Source organism: Aotus nancymaae, unplaced genomic scaffold (genome assembly GCF_030222135.1).
Source record: "Aotus nancymaae isolate 86718 unplaced genomic scaffold, 86718_ANA_hifiasm-v0.15.2.pri h1tg000025l, whole genome shotgun sequence".
NCBI lineage: Eukaryota > Metazoa > Chordata > Mammalia > Primates > Aotidae > Aotus > Aotus nancymaae.
Window position 1 is genome coordinate 17,621,859 of NW_026988438.1, and position 24,386 is coordinate 17,646,244.

The following is a 24,386-nucleotide window of genomic DNA, read 5'->3' on the forward strand; positions in this document are numbered from 1 at the left end:
TTTTACCCAATAAGAGAGCGAGTTGGGTCAAGGAGTCCCACGATTGGCTGGAGACTCGATAGCGTCGGCCATCGTTTCCTCCGTGAGAGGATTTGATGAACGAGTTGCCGCCCCGAGCGGCACGGCGGAGAGGCGCGGTGAGTGACAGAAGCTTGCTTGTCCCACCTAATACAGGCTTGCGAAGAGACGCGCAGCGGGGAGAGGGGGCGGGGCCCATCGATCTCCTCCGGCTCCGAAGCCCTTGGCCTGCCAGGTCCCGCGTCCGCTGCGGCGCTAGGGTGGGCGAGCCCAGAGCGACGCTCAGGGACGATGTGGGGCAGCGATAGCCTGGCGGGTGCTGGGCGAGGCGGGGCGGCAGTGACTGTGGTCTTCACCAACGCTCGCGACTGCTTCCTCCACCTGCCGCGGCGTCTCGTGGCCCAGCTGCACCTGCTGCAGGTAACGTGCCGGCCCCGGCCACCTGGTCTTCAGCCTGGGGTCGGACTAGGCCGAAGCCTCTCTGGGAAGCGGCGGGACGCCTGCTGCCTTTCGGGCGCCGCCGAAGCGCGCAGAGGTCAGACTGAGGGTCCCTCAAGGGCAGGGCCCCTCTGAATAGTCTGCGTCCCACAAGTCCTGGGCAGCCCTGAGCTTGTCTTATCCCAGGTCTTTTCACTTGGTGAAACTGGGCCTAGAAACGTCCTAACATTCTACCATTGTTTTTAGAAATATTCCTTATTCCAGGTTGGAAAATCTCCTGAGAATTCGTTTGTTTTTATTATTTTAAAAGGTGTTTTTCTTGCCAGCCATTTCCAGTTACCGGCGCTGCTGCCGTCCCTGCCGCGAGAGGGAGGCGGAGAGTTGTTGGCTGAGCCCGGGTAGATTCCCGGGGACTGACCACCGCGTCCCATAAGCGGGAAAGGTTAATACAATGATGGTTCTGCGCGGCATCGCTGACCCTCGGAACACAGCTGTGGTGTGTCAGGAACACGTAACGTAGTTAGGATCACCTGAAGCTCCGAGATAAGTCGCTCTTCTGGACCTTGTGGTAGGGAAGTTTCACAGTTGTAACCACTGGCGGAGATACAGCGTCCCTATTTTCATAATTAAAAATAGAGGCACATGGTCTTAAGAATTTGAGCGTGCTTATGGGGGCAAAAGGATAGCGTATTTGAAGTTCTCATTGTAAGGTAGCCGAGAGGAAAGGAGAATAGACGCAAAGTCAGGCAAGCAAGTTTTATTAACCTGCCAGGCTGCCAGTAACAATCAGAGGAGGCAGCCCCGAGGTCACAAAATGAGGGGCTTTTATGGGGTGAGAGGGGCTTAGCAGAGTTTCAGGACTGAGATAATTTATCAGCTTGTACAAGGCACAGAGATAGTTTGTTAACTTGTGACTGACTTACAGTACATCATCCTGCGAATCCTGTGACTTTTGTGGCGGCAGGTTTTTAAGAAACAGGATTTTACAGGTGTATGTAAAACAGGAATTTATGAGTATGGATAACAAACATTTGTTTTCCCTGCCCTCCCCCGACCTGCACAGATGGCTGTAATCAGGCTTTGCTTAATTGTAGCACCTAGATAGGCGTTCAGGAATGGAAAGCAGCTGCAGAGCAATCAGGCTGTGGGGGCCGGGTGTGGGGGTCGGGGGTCAGCTTGCGCGAAGGGCTTTTCTGAAGCAGCTTTGTCCCTAATACTCATAAATCCTGGAGGCGTGGTACCCACCAGTGGCTAATCTATGCAATAATAGTTAAAGAGTTTGCAATAATTTCAAGCATCCCTTCTTTCCACTTGAGTTACTTCCCCATACCTAGGGGAAGATTTTTTTGGTCCTTCTTCCAAAACATGAATTCAGCAGAATCCTCTATCGTTGTCGTTATTATTTTTTACCACTAAGTAGACGATCTTTTGGTCCTTGATGGGCTTTATGGCTAGGGACAGACAAATCAGTCACTGTCACTAAGTTCCAGGTAGAAGTTTGTTCAGTGCTCTGTCAGCTCATGAGATTTTCAACGTGTTTTCAAATCTGCAAGTAATAGTAGGAATGCTTTCTTACAGTAACTCTAATTTGATCCTAAGATGTAGTTGTTACAGTAGATTCATCACTGTTTAAGAGTTGAGTGGTCTTGATCTTTGTTTTAAATTTGAGACTTCAAGAAGTACTTTTAAGAATTCATGCGTTATCTTTTTGAAATGTAAATGTCTTTAGCTCTGGAACAAATTGCTGTTTCCATTCAGCCTGTATTAGCAGAATAGGGCAACTTTGCTTTCTAATTATCAATGTAATAAGTTTATTACTTTATAGCTTCTACAAATCTATACATTTATTCTTTGATAAATTATATAAACATAATAGAATTTACGTTTTATAGAAAATTTGGAAAGCATGGAAAATTGTTAACAAGAAAATAAGTTACCCATAATCCCAGAACTTAGAGATGACTAAGGTTGACAGTTTGGATCAAATCTTCCAGTTTTGTTTCTAATCTTGATTTAACAGAAATGACGTCCTATATACACACATACAGTTTTGTGTCCTGGTGTTTTTCTTTAATGTTATTATGAGTGTTTTATTTTGTTAAAAGGTCATCATTTTAATTTGTTAATTAGCATTCTAGCACGAATTTGCCATAATTTAATTGTTCACTGATTGACCATTTAGATTGTACTTAATCCTTAGGCATTAGAAGTGATAAACTATATTTTAATAAAACGTTGAAAATAGCACATCTTTGTTTAGAAAACATCATTTTTATTTCTGGTCATTTAGGATATATTCCCAAGAATTACTGGGTTAGAGGCCATAGACAATTATGAAAGCAGAAAGGTTCACAAGTTGGGAGTTAATACTTGAATTACTTTATTTGGGGTGAATCGTTGAGTACATAATACAGATCATGCAGTAATGAGAGGAAGGGTCAGAACAATGGTTTTCTGGCCTGTGTCAGACTCACCTTGAAGCTTTTAAAAATACAGATGTTCTGATCAATCTTCAGACCTATTAAATCAAAATCTTAGGGAATAGGCTTTAGGCATCTCTAACTTTAAAAAATTTATTCGTGCTACTTGGATGCACAAAAGAGTTGAGCATACTGTCCTAGAATCATAGAACATTAATGACGTCCTAGAGTCATAGAACATTAATGACGATAGAGACCTTATGCATCTAGGTCATTTCTGTACTTTTACACGTAAGGAAACTGGCATTCCTAGACCAGTACCACTGCCAGGCAGCTAATTTGCCTTCTTGTCTACAGCTTACTCTGCATCACCCAATCACTGTTTCTTCTATAACCAATCTTTTGCCCACTTCTGTTCTCTTACTCATGCCGTTCTTCCCTCAGTCACTTTTCTTCCTTTCATACAAATTCCACGTCTTTAAAAAGAGCAGAATCTTACCTCCTCCACATAGCTTTCCAGTTCTCTGTTGCCCACATTTGTCTCCCTTTCAAAACTTCACTATTGTGTTATGTGACACATCACATTTGATATGCTCTGTTCTGTGTTTCAAGTATTCTCTTTTTTTTTGAGATGGAGTTTCACTTTTGTTGACAAGGCTGGAGTGTAATGGAGCAATCTCTGCTCACAGCAACCTCCGCCTCCTGGATTCAAGCAATTCTGCCTCAGCCTCGCAAGTAGCTGGGATTACAGGCATGTACCACCACGCTCGGCTAATTTTGTATTTTAAGTAGAGATGAGGTTTCTCCATGCTGGTCAGGCTGGTCTCAAACTCCCGACCTCAGGTGGTGATCCACCTGCCTTGGCCTCCCAAAGTGCTAGGATTACAGGCGTGAGCCACCCCGCCTGGTGTGTATTCTCTTGTTTCCTCAAGTCATTATTTCAGGACTGACTACCGAGTAGATGCTTTAGGTCAGGATTTCTCAACCTTGGCACTGTTGACATTCTTTTTTTTTTTTTTGAGATGGAGTCTCACTCTGTTGCCAGGTTGGAGTGCAATGGCACAGTCTTGGCTCACTGCAACCCATGCCTCCCAGGTTCAAGCAGTTCTGCCTCAGCCTCTCAAGTAGCTGGGACTACAGACACGCACCACCACGCCCAGCTAATTTTTGTATTTTTAGTAGAGGCGGGGTTTCACCATGTTGGCCAGGATGATCTCAGTCTCTTGACCTCGTGATCTACCTGCCTCAGCCTCCCAAGGTGCTAGGATTACATGTGTGAGCCACCGCGCCCGGCCTGACTGTTGACATTTTGGATAATTTTTTGTTTTGGGGGCTCTCCTGTACATTTTACGATGTTTAACAGCACCCTTGGCCTCTATCCAGTAGATGGCCTGTACTCCCTCCCTTTATTTGTGACAACCAAAAATGTCTCCAGACAATGCCAGATGTCTGCTGAAGGACAAAATCACCTCTGATTGAGAACCACTGCTTCAACTAAGTTACCTTCTCTGTACTCAGGACTTGTGATTGCAGCAGAGGGAAAGGATTCATATACATAGTGAATGCAAATGAACCTAAATCACCATTCGGATATGGCTACACAATTTTCGTTTTCCTTGTGTTAGCAAGAGATACCCCAGGCTTTGGACCTGGACATTCCTAAGGCATTCCAACTGATGGTTTTACCTGCAGATTTTCTGGTAATACTGATACCTCAGTTTGGGTCAAAGAAGGTCAACTGATTGATTGATTTGACTTGACTCCTGGAAAAGAGGTTCTTTTCTAGCTGTCTGTTTCTTCTCTTTACCTAAATAGCCAGGGGTCTCTGGTTCAGGTGAAGCATTTTGACATGAAAAGGAACTTAGAACATTAGTCTGCAAAGTTTGCCAAATCTAACTGGGCACATATTATAGCTTTATGGAGCTGGTTACTACTTTTTGACCAAATAAATAATTAGAAGTATTTTTTCCTCCTCAATAAGGTTCATTTTTCCTTTTTTCAATGAGCTGGTAGAGTTTCCTTTTTTGATATTTCAGGGCATCTTTCATATTTCCATCTCTTAAGTTTCTTCACATGAAGTAGAATTGATCTGGATTATGTATTGCTGACTCTGATGAAAACCCACAAAAAGCATCTGGGGCTTGGTCACTTTCATTCTTGAAGTAGCTTACATGGTTACAGCTGATACAGTAACTTAAGACTTTTGACTCCAAATCTAGGCAAAATACACTCAATTGAAAGAATTTGTCAGCCAGAACAGTTGGACTGTTCTGTGAAAATTTTGAGAAAAATTATACAACTAAGCGATACATGATGATGGCTTTCTTAAAATTATAATAACATGGTTAATTTCCAGTACATTATATTGTCTTAGAAGTTGCTCCAACATTGTTTGAAATTCTTCCCATTTAAAGAAACATAAAGGCTGGGCATGTTGGCTCACGCCTGTAATCTCAGCACTTTGAGAGACTGAGGTGGGAAGATCACTTGAGCCCAGGAGGTTGAGGCTGCAATGAGCCGATGATTGTGCCACTGCACTCCAGCCTGGGCAATACAGTGAGATCCTGTCTCGGGAAAAAAAAAATCTGTGTAAATGAATGAATTTGATATTTAATGTTTTAAATTATGAAAAATGTTCTGTAGAAATGTGGATCTTGCCATGTTGCCCAGGCTGGCCTTGAATTTCTAGGCTCAAACAATCCCCCTGTCTCAGCCTCCCAAAGTATAAAGATTACACATGTGAGCCACTGTGCCTGGCCTAATATTTTAAACTTAATGAATTTATTTTGATATAAATAAATTAATAAAACTGAAGGTTTCTCATATAATAAGTCTTTTTTTTTTTTTTAATGTGACAGATTCTCTGTTTCCCAGGTTGGAGTATAATAGCACTATCATGGCTCACTATAGCCTCAACATCCCTGGCTCAAGCGATCCTTCAACCTCAGTTTCCCAAGTAGCAGGAACCACAGGTGTGTGCCACCACACCTGGCTGATTTTTTTAAATTTAGTCTTGATATCTATTAATCAAATTCTTTTTATTTTAAAAATGATACATGTGGCTGGGCATGGTGGCTCATGCCTGTAATCCCAACAGTTTGAAGTCTTAGGTGGGAGGATCACTTTAGGCCAGGAGCTTAAGGCCAGACTAAGCAACCTAGTGAGATCCTATCTCTATAGAAAAAAAAAATTAGGTGTGGTGGTATGTGCCTGTATTCTTAGCTACTCAGTAAACTGAAGTGAGAGGGTTGCTAGAGCCCAGGAGTTTCAAGTTACAGTAACCTGTGATTGTGCTACTGTACTCCAGCCTGGGCAACAGAGCAAAATCTTGTCTCAAAAAAAAAAAAAAAAAAAAAGGTTTGAAAATGCTTATGATGAATATAAGTAGGGGAAAAGTATATTAAATTGTGCCTATAATACACAACTATATGAAAAATTACCTTGCACATAAAAAACGATTAGCAAGAAATAGACTAAATTGTTTACATGGTTGTGTTTTTTGTGGAGAGAATATTGGTAATTCCTTTGTTTCCTTCCAAGTTTATATATTTTCCGAGGTCCCTATAATGAGTTTGTAATTGTTTAATCGTAGAAAACCCTTGTTTGGTCCTTGGCCACAAACTTACATGTTTTATATAATTGCTCTTTTAATAAGAATAAATGTTATATTTTGCTTTTTTTAAACTTCATAGTTATATGAGCCCTTAAAATTATTAAGAAGTTGCATAATATAACATTTCTGGAAGGGTACAGAAGAAACAGTGGTAATTACCTCTGGGAACAGGGACATGGCTTCACGTTTTACCCTTTTGTACTTTCTGTGTTTTTGCCACATGCATGTATTACTCTTCCAATAAGTAAATAAATATGGATTGTGTACTCCATCTGTTTGGTGTTTCATAATTCTGAAACTATAATGTTACATTTTTAAAGATGATATATGTTTCTACTTATTAACTCATATGTTAAAATAGTAAATTTATAGCTTATTTAATATTTTCCCTATTGATAGACATTTAAGACAGTCCCAAGTGTTCACTATTGTAGAAAATAACTGCACAAATAGCTTTTGCTGTTGTTTCTTTTTCCTTTGAATCATTAATTGGGAATAAATGCTCAAATAGTTATATGTTGCTCAATTGTTATGTAAGTTTATTGACTGTTGCCATTTTGAATTCTGAAAGGGTTGATTAAATTTATAATGCTACCATAAGAATATAATGGTATAGGTTTCATTCATTACCATCACCAGCATTGGGTATTGGAAATGATTATAGATTTTTAAATGCTACAACAAATGTAGATAACAGAGAACTACCTATAGAACTCTTTTTGTATGTGTGAATTGCAGTAATAGTTTATTTTCATGTGAGTCTAGAAAAATGTGTAAACATCGAAAACCTTTTTTCCTCCCGTTTCTTATATGAATAGAATCAAGCTATAGAAGTGGTCTGGAGTCACCAGCCTGCATTCTTGAGCTGGGTAGAAGGCAGGCATTTTAGTGATCAAGGTGAAAATGTAGCTGAAATTAACAGACAAGTTGGTCAAAAACTTGGACTCTCAAATGGGGGACAGGTAAGCACATATGATGGCCGTAACTTTCTTCTAATGTCACATAATATAGCAATGGAAATAAAAGTTTAGATTTTTTTTTTAAAATGAGATGACACCTAACTTGTATGCTATTATATAACTAGTGTAAGATATTGAAGCTGACTATTCTGTTTTTAAATCATTATCTTGTAGTTTACTCCCTGCTTGCTTCCTTTTTTTTTTTTTTGAGACAGAGTCTCACTCTGTCACCCAGACTGGAGTGCAGTGGCATGATCTCGGCTCACTGCAACTCTGCCTCCTGTGTTTAAGCGATTCTCCTGCCTCAGCCTCCCCGGTAGCTAGGATTACAGGAACCACGCCACCACGCCTGGCTAATTTTTTTGTATTTTTATTGGAGACAGGGTTTTGCCATGTTGGCCAGGCTGGTCTCGAACTCCTGACCTTGTGATCCTCCCTCCTCGGCCTCCCAAAGTGCTGGGATTACAGACATGAGCCACCGCACCCAGCCTACTTGCTTCTTATTCTACTATTTAACTCATTTTCCACATTCCCTAATTTTGGTTTCATGAAATTATTTTTCCTTTTGAATTACTAGGTTTTACTTACTATTATTGAACTTTGTTTCAGGCATATTTTACACCCTTCCATGGTCTCACTTGATTAAAAAAAATAATAAAAATTCAGCCAGGTGCAGTGGCTCACGCTTGTAATCCCGGCACTTTGGAAGGCCAAGGTGGACAGATCATTTGAGGTCAGGAGTTCAAGACTCAGCCTGGCCAACATGGTGAAACCCTGTCTCTACTAAAAATACAAAAATTAGCTGGGCATGGTGGTGGGCACCTATAATCCCAGCTACTTGGTAGGCTGAGGCAGAAGAATTGCTTGAACCTGGGAGGTGGAGGTTGCAGTGAGCCGAGATTGCACCACCACACTTCAGCTGGGTGACAAAAGGGAAACAAAGTCTCAAAATAAATAAATAAATAAAATAATCCTACAACACAGGATTATTATTTTCTCACTTTTGTCTTCCCTTATGAATTTAATATGCTTAGATTATAAACCTGAAGGCTTGAAACCCATGTCTATTTTTTGTTTTATGTTTATCAAGTTATTCTTTAAAAATAACTGTAGAAGTAATATAAGGCTGGGCTCAGTGGCTTATGCCTATAATCCCAGTGTTTTGGGAGGCCAAGGTGGGAGGACCACTGGAGGTCACGAGTTCACAAGATGAGCCTGGCCAGGCAGCATAGCAAGACCCTGTTTCTACAAAAAAATGAAAAAAATTAGCTGGGTGTGGTGACACATGCTTATAGTCCTAGCTACTCAGGAGACTGAGGTAGGAGGAGTGCTTGAGCCCAGGAATTACGTGGCCTATGGTTCTGCTCTCCAGCCTAGGCAACAGCAAGACCCTGTCTCCTAAGAAGAAGAAATAGTAATAATACATGTTCATTATACCTATTTTACCATTGAAAGTAAAAAATGAGTTTTTACCTTTCCCCAATCCCATCCTTAGAATTAATGTCTACTGTTTTGGGGGATCTCACTAGACCTTTAGGATTTGAAAAATGAGATCATACATACTTTCTGCAATTATTATCCCACAAAATATATCAGATACCTTTCCATGTATTACAATGTGCATTGAACATGTCTCTTTCCCTCTCTCTGTCTGTATCTTTATGATCCTGTGTTGCAGCACTGCCACGAAGACACTGTCTCCTAAAGAATCACTGATAGAAACAGAAAGTGGACTGGCTAGCCCAGGAGTCCTTAGCTTCTTAGTGGGCAGGAGCTGCTTTGTCCTTTCTCAGAATCAGATATATATGTGGAGTGAAACATTTAAAAACAGAATAGCCAAGGATGCTATACATTTAAAACTTCTATAGATGGGGCTACATTGCTCTCTATTACCAATTTCCCATGACAATACACAAGAGTGCCATGTCTTTTTACTTGTTTTGAGCACAGACTAATTTTGTTTATGCATGTTTTTGATGAGAATAGGCTACTCATGAGAAATCTACAAACCTAGCACTAGTCCCTTGCATACTCTCAATTGTTGCTAGAATCTTAAAATTTTTGCGCCAAAGGGACCTTAGAAATCATTAACTTTGGTGCTTTGTTCTACAATACAAGGAGATGGAGTATTTTACCCAGGATTGCTTAGCAAGTTACAGTTCTGCTCTCTGAGTACCCAGCACTTCCCTGTGGGCAACATCAACTTCCTGATTTTCATGTCTTAATTAGTACTCTGAAGAATCCTAATTGTTTTTAATTCCCATTTGCTTTGAAGTGACTTTACCTGCTTTTTTTAGATCATTTATTGCAGCAATCCTGCTAAGAAACTGTGGAGTCTCTAGCTTCTTGGTAGGCAGGAGCTGCTTTGTACTTGCTCAGAATCATCCTTTTCAGTAAGGGAGATATTGAAGAGAAATTCACTGAGGAGGCTGGGGGTGAGGGACTTGGGGAAATTCTGCTCCAGTCCACAAAAACAGAGAGGAAGGGTCAAGTTACCTAGAATATTTAACATGCAGAGCCTTTGGATTTTACTTCTTTAATCCTTGGAAATGCCTATAGAAGGGGAAAGGAAGTAAGATGGTGACTCCAGCTTATTGAGACATACTAGTGTTTCAGATATTTAAACTACAATAAGAGGGTATTATTTGTTTTACTTAACTTTTAGCTGTGAAGGATTATACTTCTAAATATTTGTCTCTAGTTTCTATTTCAGTGTATTTTTCCACTTTTCTCGAAGCAGCATGGCTGTTGCAAAACTTCTAGAAATAATGAGAATATGTATTTATTAGATCAAGCTATAACTTGATGATATAGTCATTTCTTCTTTAATTTTTTACTTACCTTTTTTAATGATTACCTTTATTACCACGTTTATTTACGAAACGTGCTGAGATGTATTTTTCTTCAATCTCTAATTAGTTATGAAGCAGTTTTTCCTAAATTGCTGAGTATAGCAAGGCCTGGCTAAGAATAAGTACTTAATAAATATCTGTCACATGAAAGACTACACATATAGCCAGGCACAGTGGCTTGCACCTATTTTCCCACCTACCCAGGAGGCTAAGGCAGGAGGACTGCTTGAGCCCAGGGTTTCCAGGCTGCAGTGAGCTATGATTGCACCACTGCACTTCAGTGTGGGTAACAGAGTCAGGCCCCATCTCTTAAAAAAAAAAAAAAAAAAAAGCCTGGGTGAGGTGGCTCAGGCCTGTAATCCCAGCACTTTGGGAGGCCAAGGTGGGCAGATCACGAGGTCAGGAGATCAAGACCATCCTGGCCAACATGGTGAAACCCCGTCTCTACTTAAAATACAAAAATTAGCTGGACGTGGTGGCACGCACCTGTAGTCCCAGCTACTCAGGAGGCTGAGGCAGGAGAATTGCTAGAACCAGGGAGGCGGAGGTTGCAGTGAGCCGAGATCGTGCCACTACACTCCAGCCTGGCGCCTGGCGATGGAACAAGACTGTCTCAAAAAAAAAAAAAGAAAGATTACATAGACTGCATATACAACCCCCTCTAAAACACACACATCTACTTACCTAAAATGATAAGATAATTTCTTATTTTCTGTATGACACAGAAAAATTTTTTAAAGTAGTTTTAAATTTTTAATTTTTTTCTAGGTATTTCTCAAGCCATGTTCCCATGTGGTATCTTGTCAACAAGTTGAGGTGGAACCCCTCTCAGCAGATGATTGGGAGATACTGGTAAAGAAAACCAAATAAGAACTATCTCATTTAAGGTTAAATTACTTCACAATATCAATGTCTTTAGATTTCTCTTCTCTAAACTTTATTACATATTCCAAGTTGGTTTTGAATTATAAGAATGAATTGGGGCTAGGCACAGTAGCTCATGCCTATAATCCCAGCACTTTGGGAGGCCGAGGCAGGTGGATTGCTTGAGTCCAGGAGTTCAAGACCAGGCTGGGCAACATGGTGAAACCCCACCTCTACTAAAAATACAAAAATTAGCTGGGCGTGATAGTGCATGCCTATAGAGTCCCAGCTACTTGAGAGGCTGAGGCAGGAGGATTGCTTGAGCCCAGAAAGTCAAGGCTGCAGTGAGTCAGGATCACGCCGTTGTACTCCAGTCTGGACAACAGAGCGAGACCTTGTTTCACATAAAAAAAGAATGAATTGGTAGCAATCTAATGTACAATCTGACAACTATAGGTAATATAATTGTATTTGGGAATTCATGTTAAATGAGTAGATTTTAACTATCCTTACCACAAAAAAAGTGGGTAACTGTTAGATGATATATATGTTAATTTACTTCACTATAGTAACCATTTTACTATCTACATGTAGCTCATAACATCATGTTGTATACAATAAATATGCACATTAAATTTGTTTTTTAAAAAGAATGAGATTTTTCCTACTAAACATGGAATGGACAAAATGTAAAGTGAATTGATCTTTTCGTCTGTTGGTTCTAGGAGCTGCATGCTGTTTCCCTTGAACAGCATCTTCTAGATCAAATTCGAATCGTTTTTCCAAAAGCCATTTTTCCTGTTTGGGTTGATCAACAAACTTACATATTTATTCAGATTGGTAGGTGCTGTTGTACTATTTGCTGTCACGTTCTACACTATAGCATTGAGTCCAAAGTAGAAAGGAATGTGCACTAATGAGGTTTATTTTCTATGCAGTTGCACTAATACCAGCTGCCACTTATGGAAGGCTGGAAACTGACACCAAACTCCTTATTCAGCCAAAGACACGCCAAGCCAAAGAGAAATCTGCATTTTCAAAAACAGATGCTGAATGTAAAAAACTTCATAGTTGTGGAAGAGACCAAAAAGGAGTGATGAAAGAACTTCAAACCAAGCAACTACAGTCAAATACTGCGGGAATCACTGAGTCTAATGAAAACAAGTCAGAGTTTCCAGTTGACTCATCATCAGTAGCAAGTTTATGGACTATGATAGGAAGCATTTTTTCTTTTCGATCTGAGAAGAAACAAGAGACATCCTGGGGTTTAACTGAAATCCATGCATTCAAAAATATGCAGTCAAAGGTTGTTCCTCTAGACAATATTTTCAGAGTATGCAAATCTCAACCTCCTAGTATATATAATGCATCAGCAACTTCTGTTTTTCATAAACACTTTGCCATTCATGTATTTCCATGGGATCAGGAATATTTTGATATAGAGCCCAGCTTTACTGTGACCTACGGAAAGCTAGTTAAGCTACTTTCTCCAAAGCAACAGCAAAGTAAAACAAAACAAAATGTCTTATCACCTGAAAAAGAGAAGCAGATGTCAGAGCCACTAGATCAAAAAAAAGTTAGGTCAGATCATAGTGAAGAAGATGAGAAGAACTGTGTGCTACAAGTAGTCTGGAATGGACTTGAAGAATTGAAGAATGCCATAAAATACACCAAAAATGTAGAAATTCTCCATCTTGGGAAAGTGTGGGTTAGTATAAGTTTTATAATTTGGGAAAAATTGTATGTGGCTTAAACATCCCCCAGTTATGAATTAGAATAGTATTTTATATATAAATTGAAAATTAAAAAGAAACAAGTGCCTAAAGGCATTGGCAGACACATTTATGTTTGTGGAGTAAAGTCCTTGTTTAGATAAAGATTGTGTATTTTCTGGCCAAGTAAGCTTGAATAGGTGCAAGCTTAGATAGGTTCAGGCCCAGAGAGGTCAAAATTACTTGCCTGAGATTGTATAGCTAGTAAGTGTTAAAACTAGAATTCAAACTCAGGCAGATTGACTTGAGTGTTCATCAGCATGGAGTGCCCTACAAAGCCTTAATCTTTAATGCTTACAGATTTGTTCCCCAGTTACTGAAAGCAAAGGAAGGACTTGTTAGTATTAGGGAAAAGGCCCAGTGTAGGGAGAGATCCATGGCATGAGGTTATCTTCTTGCTGCGTGTGGTGGCACCTGGATTGGAATGCACCCAGAAGCTGCTTACCCTGGTGGTGTCTGCTCTTTAATTTGTATAATAGAGAGGAAGTAGATGGGGCCACTAGTGTTCCAGCTCCTCATCCTGGCCACAAATATTAATGCTACCTTTATATGACATAAGTCACTAGTCCCTTTATTTGAACCTAAATTTGAACCACTGTAAAGTAAGACTTCATAAAGAGAGGAACCTGTTAGGAAAGGGAATAAAGAAGGGGATGTTTGGCTCCTTTGTAGGTTTTTTTTTCTCCTGTAGTTTTACCTGTGACCTTTATCCAAATAACTTACAAAGCTTTAATCTCTTTGGCCTACATCATTTTCTTTCTTTCTTTCTTTCTCTCTCTCTCTTTCTTTCTTTCTTTTTTTTGTCTTTCTGAGACAAGAGTTTCGCTCTTGTTGCCCAAGCTGTAGTGCAATGGCACAATCTCAGCTCACTGCAACCTCTGCCTCCGGGGTTCAATCAACTCTCCTGCCTCAGCCTTCCAAGTAGCTGGGACTACAGGCATGCATCACCATGCCCGGCTAATTTTTTGTATTTTTAGTAGAAATGGAGTTTCACCACATTAGCTAGGATGGTCTCAAACTCCTGACCTGAGGTGATCCACCGCCTTGGCCTCCCAAAGTGCTGGGCTTACAGGCATGAGCCACTGCGCCCAGCTGGCCTACATCATTTTCTAAAGCTCCAGACCATTATTTTTATCTTTATTTTTTTTTTTTTGAGTCAGAGTCTTGCTTTGTTGCCCAGGCTGGACGGCAGTGGCACAATCTCGGTTCACTGCAACCTCCTCCTCCTGGGTTCAAGCAATTCTCCTTGAACTACAGGTGTGCACCACCACGCCTGGCTAATTTTTGTATTTTTAGTAGGGATGAGGTTTCACCAGGTTGGCCAGGCTGGTCTCAAACTCCTGGTCTCAAGTGATCCATCCACCTCTGCCTCCCAAAGTGCTGGGATTATAGGCATGAGCCATTGTGCCTGGCCTCAGATCATTACTTTCTGCTTTAAACTGTTTGTTTAGGAGATCCCACTGCGTCCTCAAATTCCAAATGTTTAACCCTGAGCTTATTATGATTTAGCTGGTTCTGTCATTAGACAGGAATATCCTTTTATTTCCTTGAAATTGTATGGTGAGAACAGAGAGAAGAAGTGTTGATGGTAAAGTCCTGTGAACCATATTAAGATAGCAGTAAGGACTCTACCTTTCCCACTCCACTGAAGGTTGGAGAGCCATGGACAGTGAGAAATCACAGTAGTTGAAATCAGGTACTCAAATGGACTTGGCTTGAGAGATCAAAATTGATCACTTGGTGATAAAACTAACAAATTCATGTTAACTTGAGACTTTATTGCCCTCTGAAGTATAGTGATTTAAAAAAAAACAACAGGAAACTTGATTGTTACATTCTCTTTAAGTCAGAATGTGTACCTTAGAGTTTGTATGCTTTTGTCTACCATTAATATGTCTGCACCTGCTCTTTAGAAGTTAATAGAGAGTAGTCATCTTTATGTCTTTCAACGCTTTCTTATATTTGGGAAGTTGAAAAAAATTTTTAACATCATTATTGAGGTAAAAATTAAAGTGTATAATTCAGTCATTTTTAGTATATTTATAATAGTTGTACAACCATCACCCCAATCTAAGTTTAGAACATATTTGTTAGGGGTTGGGAGAAATTTTACTCTTAGCTCTAAGTTTCTGTCTGTATTTAATCATTTAATCAGACAATTAGCAGATTGTCTATGATTAGTTTTGGCCATTCTTGCTTCTTCATTGGTTCTCAACTTTTGAAAATAAAAGACTGCTCAAAGATTAGAAATATCATTTAATCAGGATGTAAATGTACCACAGTTTAAAAGATGGGTTTGGTGGGTACAGTCAAATACATTCATTTAAAGCTCTAATTCTGAAGATTATGTAAAGAAAAGGAAAGTAATGTAGGGAGAATATTGAAATGTTCATGGTATAACAATATCTGAACATCCATCTGGTTACACTGTTGCCATTTGAATGTTTGTGTCCTCTCAAATTCTTATGTTGAAATCCTAACTCCCAAGGTGATGGTATTAGGAGGTGTGGTCTTTGGGAAGTGATTAGTTCATAAGGGTAAAGCCCTCATGAATGGGATTAGTGCTCTTATAAAAGAGAACTGTGAGGCCGGGTGTGGTGGCTCACGCCTGTAATCCAAGCACTTTGGAGGCCAAGGCGGGCGGATCACCTGAGGTCAGGAGTTCAAGACCAGCCTGACCAACATGGTGAAACCCCGTCTTTAAAAAAACACAAAAAAAGAACTGTGAAAAATAAGTTTCTGTCGTTTATAAGCCACCCAGTTTGGGATATTTTGATATAGCAGCCTGCATGGACTCAGACACTTATTATGATAGCTTCTATTATTTCACCTAAATTTTTAGAAGATAATATATCAGTATTTATGCTATGAAATATTTCTTAACCAAGCTTTGAACATATTTGTATTTTTGGTTATTTATTTTTAAATTTCAGATTCCAGATGACCTGAGGAAGAGACTAAACATAGAAATGCATGCCGTAGTCAGGATAACTCCAGTGGAAATTACCCCTAAAATTCCAAGATCTCTAAAGTTACAACCTCGAGAGAATTTAGTGAGTTCAAATATATATATCAAAATTCTTTTACATGTTTTTTATTGTGTTAAAATATATATATGCCATGTTGGTCATTTTTAAGTATATAATTCAGAGGCATTAATTACATTCATAATATTGTACAGCCATCGCCACTATCTACTTGCAGAACTTTTCCATCACCCCAAACAGAAACTTGGTGCCCATTAAATAATAACTCCCTGTCCCCACCTCTCCCCAGTCTCTGGTAATCACTAATGTATATTATGTGTCTATGAATTTACTTATTCTAGATATTTCCTATATAAGTGGAAGTATACGTTTGTCTTATGTATCTGACTTACTTCATTTAACGTAATGTTTTCAAAGCTCATCTGTGTTGTCACATGTATCAGAACATCATTCCTTTTCATGGCTGAATACTATTGCATTGTATGTGTATACCACATTTGTTTATTCATTCATCTGTTGATGGACACTTGGGTTATTTCCACATTTTTGGCTACTGTGAATAATGCTACAGTGAACATTGGTGTACAAGTATCTGTTTGAGTTCCTCTTTTCAGCTCCTTTGGGATATACTTAGGAATTATGTTTAACTTTTTGAGAACCTGAGAAAACTTTAATAAACAATAACACAAATATGTATATTTGCCAACACAAATATGGACATTTTTGGTTTTTAAGATATTGATATTTTTGCCACATGGATGTAATTAAAAATCATTGTCCCATGTTGTTTCAGTATTAATATTGTAGCCTAAAAGAGTGCTATACTGTTTTACTTTTCTACTCAGTTAATTCTTTGGAAACTGGTAGAGTCAGGAAATGAGATATAGAACTTAAAGATCTTTGTAGGTGGGGCTCAGTGGCTCACACCTGTAATCTTAGCACTTTGGGATGCTGAGATGGGAGGATTGCTTGAGGCCGAAAGTTTGAGAACAGCCTGGGCAACATAGTAAGACCCCATCTCTACAAAAAATGTAAAAAAGTTAAGCCGGGCGTGGTAGCTCATGCCTGTAATCCCACCACTTTGGGAGGCTGAGGCAGGCAGATCACTTGAGGTTAGGAGTTGGAGACCAGCCTGGCCAACATGGTGAAACCCCATCTCTACTAAAAATACAAAAATTAGTTGCGTATGGTGGCTAATGCTGTAATCCCAACTACTTGGGAGGCTGAGGCAAGAGAATCACTTGAACCCAGAAGGTGGAAGTTGCAGTGAGCCTAGATCTCGCCAGTGCACTCCATCCAACCTGGACAACAGAGTAAGACTCCATCTCAAAAAAAAAAAGAAAGAAACAGGTGTGGTACATGCCTTTAGTCCTAGCTACTCAGAAGGCTGACTGAGGTGAGAGGATCTCTTGAGCCCAGCCAGGTGTTCAACACAGCAGTGAACTATGATTATGCCACTGCACTCCAGCCTAGGCAATGTCTCAAAAAAAAAAAATCTTTTAAAACAGATTATTAGGCCAGACTAAAAATACAGAATTAGCCAGCAACACCTGTAATCCTAGCTACTTGGGAGGCTGAGGCAGGAGAATCAGTTGAACCCGGGAAGTAGAGGTTGCAGTGAGTGGAGATTGCACCACTGCACTCCAGCCTGGGCAACAGAGCAAGCCCCTGTCTCAAAGAGAAAAGAGAATCGCTTTTCTATCTCTATAGTAGAGGGAAGAAGGGGAGAATGGGGGTGGAATGGTTATTGAGTGAGCCAAATTATGGTAGGTGTATCACTGGGCATAGAGAAGAGGAGCATTTAAAACTTTTCCATCTAACAGATGTTTCTTCAGGCTACACTGTACTCATTGTACTAACTGTAATGTCAAATCCCAAACCTGTGCCCATAGAATATGAACATCCTTCACTGGATTTTTTGGTAAGGCTCACACCTTATTAGGAAGATGAGTTGTTAAAATAAGGGTGTTAAAGTTAAGTTCATATATGAGGATAATTCATTACTCTTCCTTTCTTTGGCAGCCTAAAGACCTAAGTGAAGAAGACATAAAAACTGTATTTTATTCATGGCTACAGCAGTCTACTACCACCATGCTTCCTTTGGTAATACCAGAGGAAGAATTTATTAAGCTGGAAACTAGAGATGGTGAGTACATTTGTTATTTAACCTTTTTTCTATTTAAATCGTTGTACATTTTTAATTTTTCTTACAACCTGTGACACGTGAACAGCATGTGAATAGTGAAATATAATTATGATAATTGAACAGTAGATTTTACATATTGAAAAATGTCTTTGGCCAGGTGTGGTGGCTCACGCCTCTAACCCCAGCACTTTGGGAGGCCAAGGCAGACACAGCATCTGAGGACAAGAGTTCAAGAGCAGCCTGCCAACATGGCTCAACCCCATCTGTACAAAAAATACAAAAATTAGCCGGGCATAGTAGTGTATGCCTGTAGTCCCAGCTACTTGGGAGGCTGAGGCAGAAGGATCACTTGAGCCTAGGAGGTCCATGTTCCTGTCACTGCACTCCAGCCTGGGCAACAGAGCGAGACCCTATTGAGATAAAAAAAAAAAGCCTTTAACTTAAATAAATGTGACATTGAAAATCTTAAATTATTTCATCTCTGTTTCAATACTAACTCTGCATTTATTACTTTCTTTTTAATAGGGCTGAAGGAATTTTCTCTGAGTATAGTTCATTCTTGGAAAAAAGAAAAAGAAAAAAATATTTTTCTGTTGAGTCCCAATTTGCTGCAGAAGACCACAATACAAGTAATAGCATATTATCGAATAATATTTGTTACATATGATTGATAATACAGTATGAATTTCCTTGTAACACCATGCGTCATGAAGTATATTAAAAACCTGAATAAGAGTAAGGAATAACTTGATTTAAAATATTTTATTCTGTAATCTCTTTATCTGTACAAATTATTGACCTATCCTAAACTTAAAAATGAATGCGTTAGCACAATTAAGTTTCAAGAATACAGTTGGTTGTGTTAACTGGTAAATGGACCATGATTTAAAATTCTTCTAGGATTGAAACAAATGAAAATGTAGTTTTAAGGGTTTAATTTTTAAAATTCCTATTTTTACATCCAGTTCTACTGCACAACCCATATTATTTTGACAGTTCTTAAATTCCCAACTCTTCAAAATATTATCAGATCACTTTTCTTCCATAAATATTTTTTTAAAGGCAGTGTCTCACTTTTTCACCTAGGCTGGAATGCAGTGGCACAATCATGGCTCACTGCAGCCTCAACCTCCTGGGCTCAGGTGATTCTCCCACCTCAGCCTCCCAAGTACCTGGGACGACAGGCACACACCACAATGCCTGGCTAATTTTTGTATGTTTTGTAGAGACAGGGTTTCACCATGTTGCCCAGACTTGTCTTAAACTCCTGGGTTCAAGTGATTGTTCTGCTTTGGCCTCCTGAAGTGGTGGGATTACAAGTGTAAGCCTCTGAGCCCAGCTCTTCCAGAAGTATATTAAGAGTGTCTTTTTTTTTTTTTTTTTTTTTTTTTGAGATGAAGTCTCTCTCTGTTGCCCAGGCAGGAGTGCAGTGGCACGATCTCGGCTCACAACAACCTCCACCTCCCAGGTTCAAGTGATTCTCCTACCTCAGCTTCCCTAGTAGCTAGGACTCCAGGCATATGCCACCACATCCTGCTAATTTTTGTATTTTTAGTAGAGATGGGGTTTCACCATGTTGGCCAGGCTGGTCTTGAACTCCTGACCTCAAGTGATCTGCCCTCCTCAGCCTCCCAAAGTGCTTGGGAATATAGGTATGAGCCACCACGTCCAGTCAAGAGTGGTCTTTTAATATTATTTTTTGATTATGACATTCATTCTTGTCATTATAAAATTGAAGATACTCTAGTCATTTAGAATTTCAGTGTTTTGGAATTAGATGTTGTTCCTTTATTTTTGAAATATTATTGAAGGAATATTCGGAGAAGTTACAAGTGTAAGAATTGTGAAAAGGATAATTGACACAAATTAAAATTTAAAATATATCTGTAAAATGTATTAAGGCAATAACATTCTTTCTGCTTGTTGACCGTAAATATTTATGTTCCCTGGATGAGTACATTGTTATTATCAAGGGTGTTTAAATAATGATGTTGCATGCATAATTTAATTGTTCTCTCTGGTATAACAGAATCAGCAATTTAATTTTCTGGGACCCGAGAAAAACATGCAAAAGACATATTTTGAAATGTAAAACTGATTTTTCCTTGCAACTGTAGGTCCTTCTAGATCCTATGGTAAAAGAAGAAAACAGTGAGGAAATTGACTTTATTCTTCCTTTTTTAAAGCTGAGCTCTTTGGGGTAAGAAGTTATGGCCAAACTAGCATGTTTAGAGACATGTTTTGACATTATATCTGGCAGAGTTTTCAATGTAAATATTAAAATAGATGTTAATGTCAATAAGTGATCTTACTAATGCATTAGTAGATATTTTTTCAAGGATTGTCTCTATCTTCACACTTTCTTTGTAACTTGCCTTGTCTTCTTTTTGTTTTTCTTTATTTTTATGTTTTTGTCAGCCCCTGATGGAAGGTGATAACCTTGTCTTCTTAGATAACAAGAAATCTGAAGCTTATTAGAAATTTTACTTTGAGATTGATCAATGAGAAGGAAGCAACCAGATATCACCTGGATAATATATGCTTGAATAAAACAATAATTCTTAGAACAAATGAATATATTTTAAAAGTTAAACCCAAAACATTAGTTGAATGTTTAAAAATATTTCAAATTAAGTTATTCCTTCACTGTCTTATATTACTGTAATAATTTGAGATTATTTGTATTTTTCTCAACTTTTAAAACAAATTTTTTAAAATTCCTCTTTTTGATTCAGTAAGGCTAAATAATATACAAAAAATTTTTTAAACTCCTTTTAATTTCCATATTTCTTATATGAGAATCTCATATAAACATTACGTCTTAGAATTCTTCATAGAAGCTTTGGTTGATGTAGTAGTAGTGATTTGATGTCCTAGAATGGTATCATCTGTAAATATTCTGGTAAAAGGATTAAACCATAAAGTAAAAATGTTTAAATATAGAACAGTATTTATTAATATAAAATAAAATCTTTTTTTTTTTTTTTTTTTTGAGTTGGAGTCTCACTTTGTCACCCAGGCTGGAATGCAGTGGTGCGATCTCAGCTTACTACCACCTCCACCTCCCTGGTTCAAGCGATCCTCCCGCCTCAACCTCCCAAGTAGCTGGAATTACAAGCACGCGCCACCACTCCTGCCTAATTTTTTGTATTTTTAGTAGAGACAGGCTTTCACCATTTTGGCCAGGCTGGTCTCAAGTGATCCACCTGCCTCAGACTCCCAAAGTGCTGGGATTACAGGCATGAACCATTGCGCCCAGCGTAAAGTAAAATCTGTTCAGACTCTCGTGCTAAGATAAAGTGGCAGGCAGTCACAGTCAAGAAGTATTTTAAAGTTCATGTTTGTATAATGTAATCTGCAGATCGATACTGGATTTCATAGATAATGTTTAAGAGAAAATTAAGTTTTTAGTTATCCTCAGTACTTCAAAAGCACCCATTTATGATTATGTTGATTACTAAACTAAAAATCATTTGGGGGTTAGAGGTTTTTTTTGTGTGTTAAGATTCCTTAAGGAGTTCTATTAGGGCAAAACTTTCAGTAACTGCACATTTTAAAAGTAATAAAACTAATTTTAAAGCTTGGAGGCCAGGCACAGTGGCTCATGCCTATAATCCCAGCACTTTGGGAGGCCGAGGTGGGTGGATCACCTGAGGTCAGGAGTTCAAGACCAACCTGGCCAACATGGTGAAACTCCATTTCTACTAAAAATACAAAAATTAGCTGTGTGTGGTGGTGGATGCTTATAATCTCAACTACTCAGGAGGCTGAGGCAGGAGAATCACTTGAACCTGGGAGGCAGAGGTTACAGTGAGCTGAGATTGTGCCACTGCACTTCCGCTTGGGCGACAGAGCAAGACTCTGTCTCAAAAAAAAAAAAAAAAAAAGCTAGGATTCAGATACAACATTAATCAGTATACTTTCTCTCAAGTAGGGGACAATTTCTAAGATTTTAGTCTTAAAATTTATTAACTAGTCTGAGCACAGTGGCTCATTTCTGTAATCCCAGCATTTTGGGAGGTGGAGGCAGATGGATCACTTGAGACCAGGAGTTAGAAACTAGCCTGGCCAACATGGCAAAACCCTGTCTCTATAACAAATGTGCACACACACACACACACACACACCAGTTGGGTGTGGTGGTACATGCCTGAAGTTCCAGCTACTCAGGAGGCTGAGGTAGGATCACCTGTGCCAGTAAGTTTGAGGCTGCAGGGAGCTGGGTTCACGCCACTGCACTCCAGCCTGGATGACACGGCAAGCCCCTTTCTAAAAAAAAAAAAAAAGATTAAAAATAAAAGTAACTACACTGGGAAGAAAAGCTTCAGCCTTTTTTATAGCTAAATTTTATCTTGCTTCAGTCTTTTATCGTGTAACCATGTATATCTTTTACAGAGGAGTGAATTCCTTAGGCATATCCTCCTTGGAGCACATCACTCATAGCCTCCTGGGACGCCCTTTGTCTCGGCAGCTGATGTCTCTTGTTGCAGGACTTAGGAATGGAGCTCTTTTACTCACAGGAGGAAAGGTAAGGCGTTACAGTGTGTTCATTTTTCAGTAACTAATAACTTTTCATTTATCTTTCTTGACCATCTATTATATAGAGTTGTTTATACGACATGTGGAAAGCACTCATTTGTTCACTAATATTTCAGTGTGCCTGCTTTCAGGTGTTGGGGGAGTGATGAATAAGACTGATGTTCTCCCTCCCCTTTTTCTGTGTCACTTGATAATATATGATTTTTTTTTAGGCTATAAGGTGCTTACAAATGTTGAACCAGCCTTGCCTACCAGTGATAAATACCACGTAGTTGTGGTGTGTCATTCTTTCTACATTGCTGAGTTCTGTCTGCTGATGTTCTGTTGAGCTTTTGTCCAAAAAGTTTAAGAGTGATTAGTTTGCAGTTTTCTGTTTTTGTATTGTCTTTGTTTGGTTTTGCTATCAGTGTAATTCTGGCCTCATAAAATGAGTTGGGAAGTATTCCCTCCTCCTTTTTCGTTTTTTTTGTAAGAGGTTGTATAAAATTGAGGCTGAAACTTGGTGGTTACCACAATGACAGAAACTATTTCTGTGACTGAATATCTTGGGAATTCTTATAAAGAAATTATTTTCTAGGGAAGTGGAAAATCGACTTTAGCCAAAGCAATCTGTAAAGAAGCATTTGACAAACTGGATGCCCATGTGGAGAGAGTTGACTGTAAAGCTTTACGAGGTATGAGTATGGTAACACTCTACATAAATCCCTTTTTCATTAGAAAGACAGGAATGTTATAATTAATGCTATCAATCTGATAAATAACACATATCATCTAGTCTTTATTTAACTTTTCTCTTGATCATTTAGTCATTGAAATTTCTTAGAAATTTTAAGTCTTTGGCTTTCTAAAGTTTTTGATAAAATATCTAAAACTCTCCATATTTGATAGAGGCCTTTTTTTTTCTAGCCAGAACTCTTTGTGGACTGTATTACTGGAAGTGCTCACTGAGACTGCTCTGAAAAATTATACTTAGAATACACTCTAATCAGTATAAATGATCTCTAAATTGCTATGGGAAACTGGGAGAATGGTTGCTTCAGGGGAGAGAAAGTAGGAGGCTGTGATCAGCAATGAGAATTACAGTTTACCATGTAATACTTTTGTACTTTTAAAGTCCTTAACATTTACATTATTATTTATTCAATTAAAAAATATTGGGCTGGGCGCAGTGGCTCACGCCTATAATCCCAGCACTTTGGGAGGCTGAGGTGGGTGGATCACCTGAAGTCAGGTGACTCTCCATATTTGAGTTCAAGATCAGCCTGGCCAACATAGTGAAACCCCATCTCTACTGAAAATACAAAAAATTAACTGGTCATGGTGGCAGGTGCCTGTAATCCCAGCTACTGGAGAGGCTGAAGCAGGAGAATTACTTGAACCCGGGAGGCGGAGGTTGTGGTGAGCCAAGATCACACCATTGCGCTCCAGCCTAGACAACAAGAGCTAAACTCCGTCTCAAAAAAATTAATTAATTAATTAATTAAAATATTGGGAAGATTTTACTTTGAACAGTTCATTTTTCCCCTTTGGGTACCGCTATCATATAGTCCCAACTAATCATGAACTGTGTGTTTTCTGTTCTTTGTAAATTTAACCTTTGTAACTCACCAGGAAGTTTGAAGTCAAATTTGTGATTTAAATATAGCAACCACAGGATCTCTAGGCAGCTGCATTTGCATTTGATGTTACATGAATCTTGATCCCTTACTCTCACTTATGTTTTCCAACATCTTACATTTTTTATTTTGTTGTAAGCCATCTGAAATTCTCAATGGAAT

At 39.0% G+C, this 24,386-nt stretch overlaps 1 protein-coding gene across 4 annotated transcripts in view; it reads left to right on the forward strand.

Annotated features, from left to right (window-relative positions):
* The first annotated feature begins 70 nt into the window (after positions 1-70).
* Positions 71-24,386, forward strand: part of PEX1 (peroxisomal biogenesis factor 1) — a 48,904-nt gene continuing 24,588 nt past the window's right edge. For 3 of the 4 annotated variants that reach the window (XM_021674211.2, XM_021674213.2, XM_021674215.2), the window contains exons 1-11: positions 295-438; positions 7,308-7,451; positions 11,069-11,152; positions 11,890-12,004; positions 12,103-12,872; positions 15,870-15,989; positions 17,946-18,069; positions 18,595-18,698; positions 20,187-20,269; positions 22,465-22,597; positions 23,186-23,282. In XM_021674211.2, coding sequence (XP_021529886.1) covers positions 310-438; positions 7,308-7,451; positions 11,069-11,152; positions 11,890-12,004; positions 12,103-12,872; positions 15,870-15,989; positions 17,946-18,069; positions 18,595-18,698; positions 20,187-20,269; positions 22,465-22,597; positions 23,186-23,282 — 1,903 coding nt within the window. In that variant the 5' untranslated portion in view covers positions 295-309. Of the gene's footprint in view, positions 138-294; positions 439-7,307; positions 7,452-11,068; positions 11,153-11,889; positions 12,005-12,102; positions 12,873-15,869; positions 15,990-17,945; positions 18,070-18,594; positions 18,699-20,186; positions 20,270-22,464; positions 22,598-23,185; positions 23,283-24,386 lie in introns of those variants that run through there. The other variant, XM_021674212.2, reaches the window with a different exon arrangement.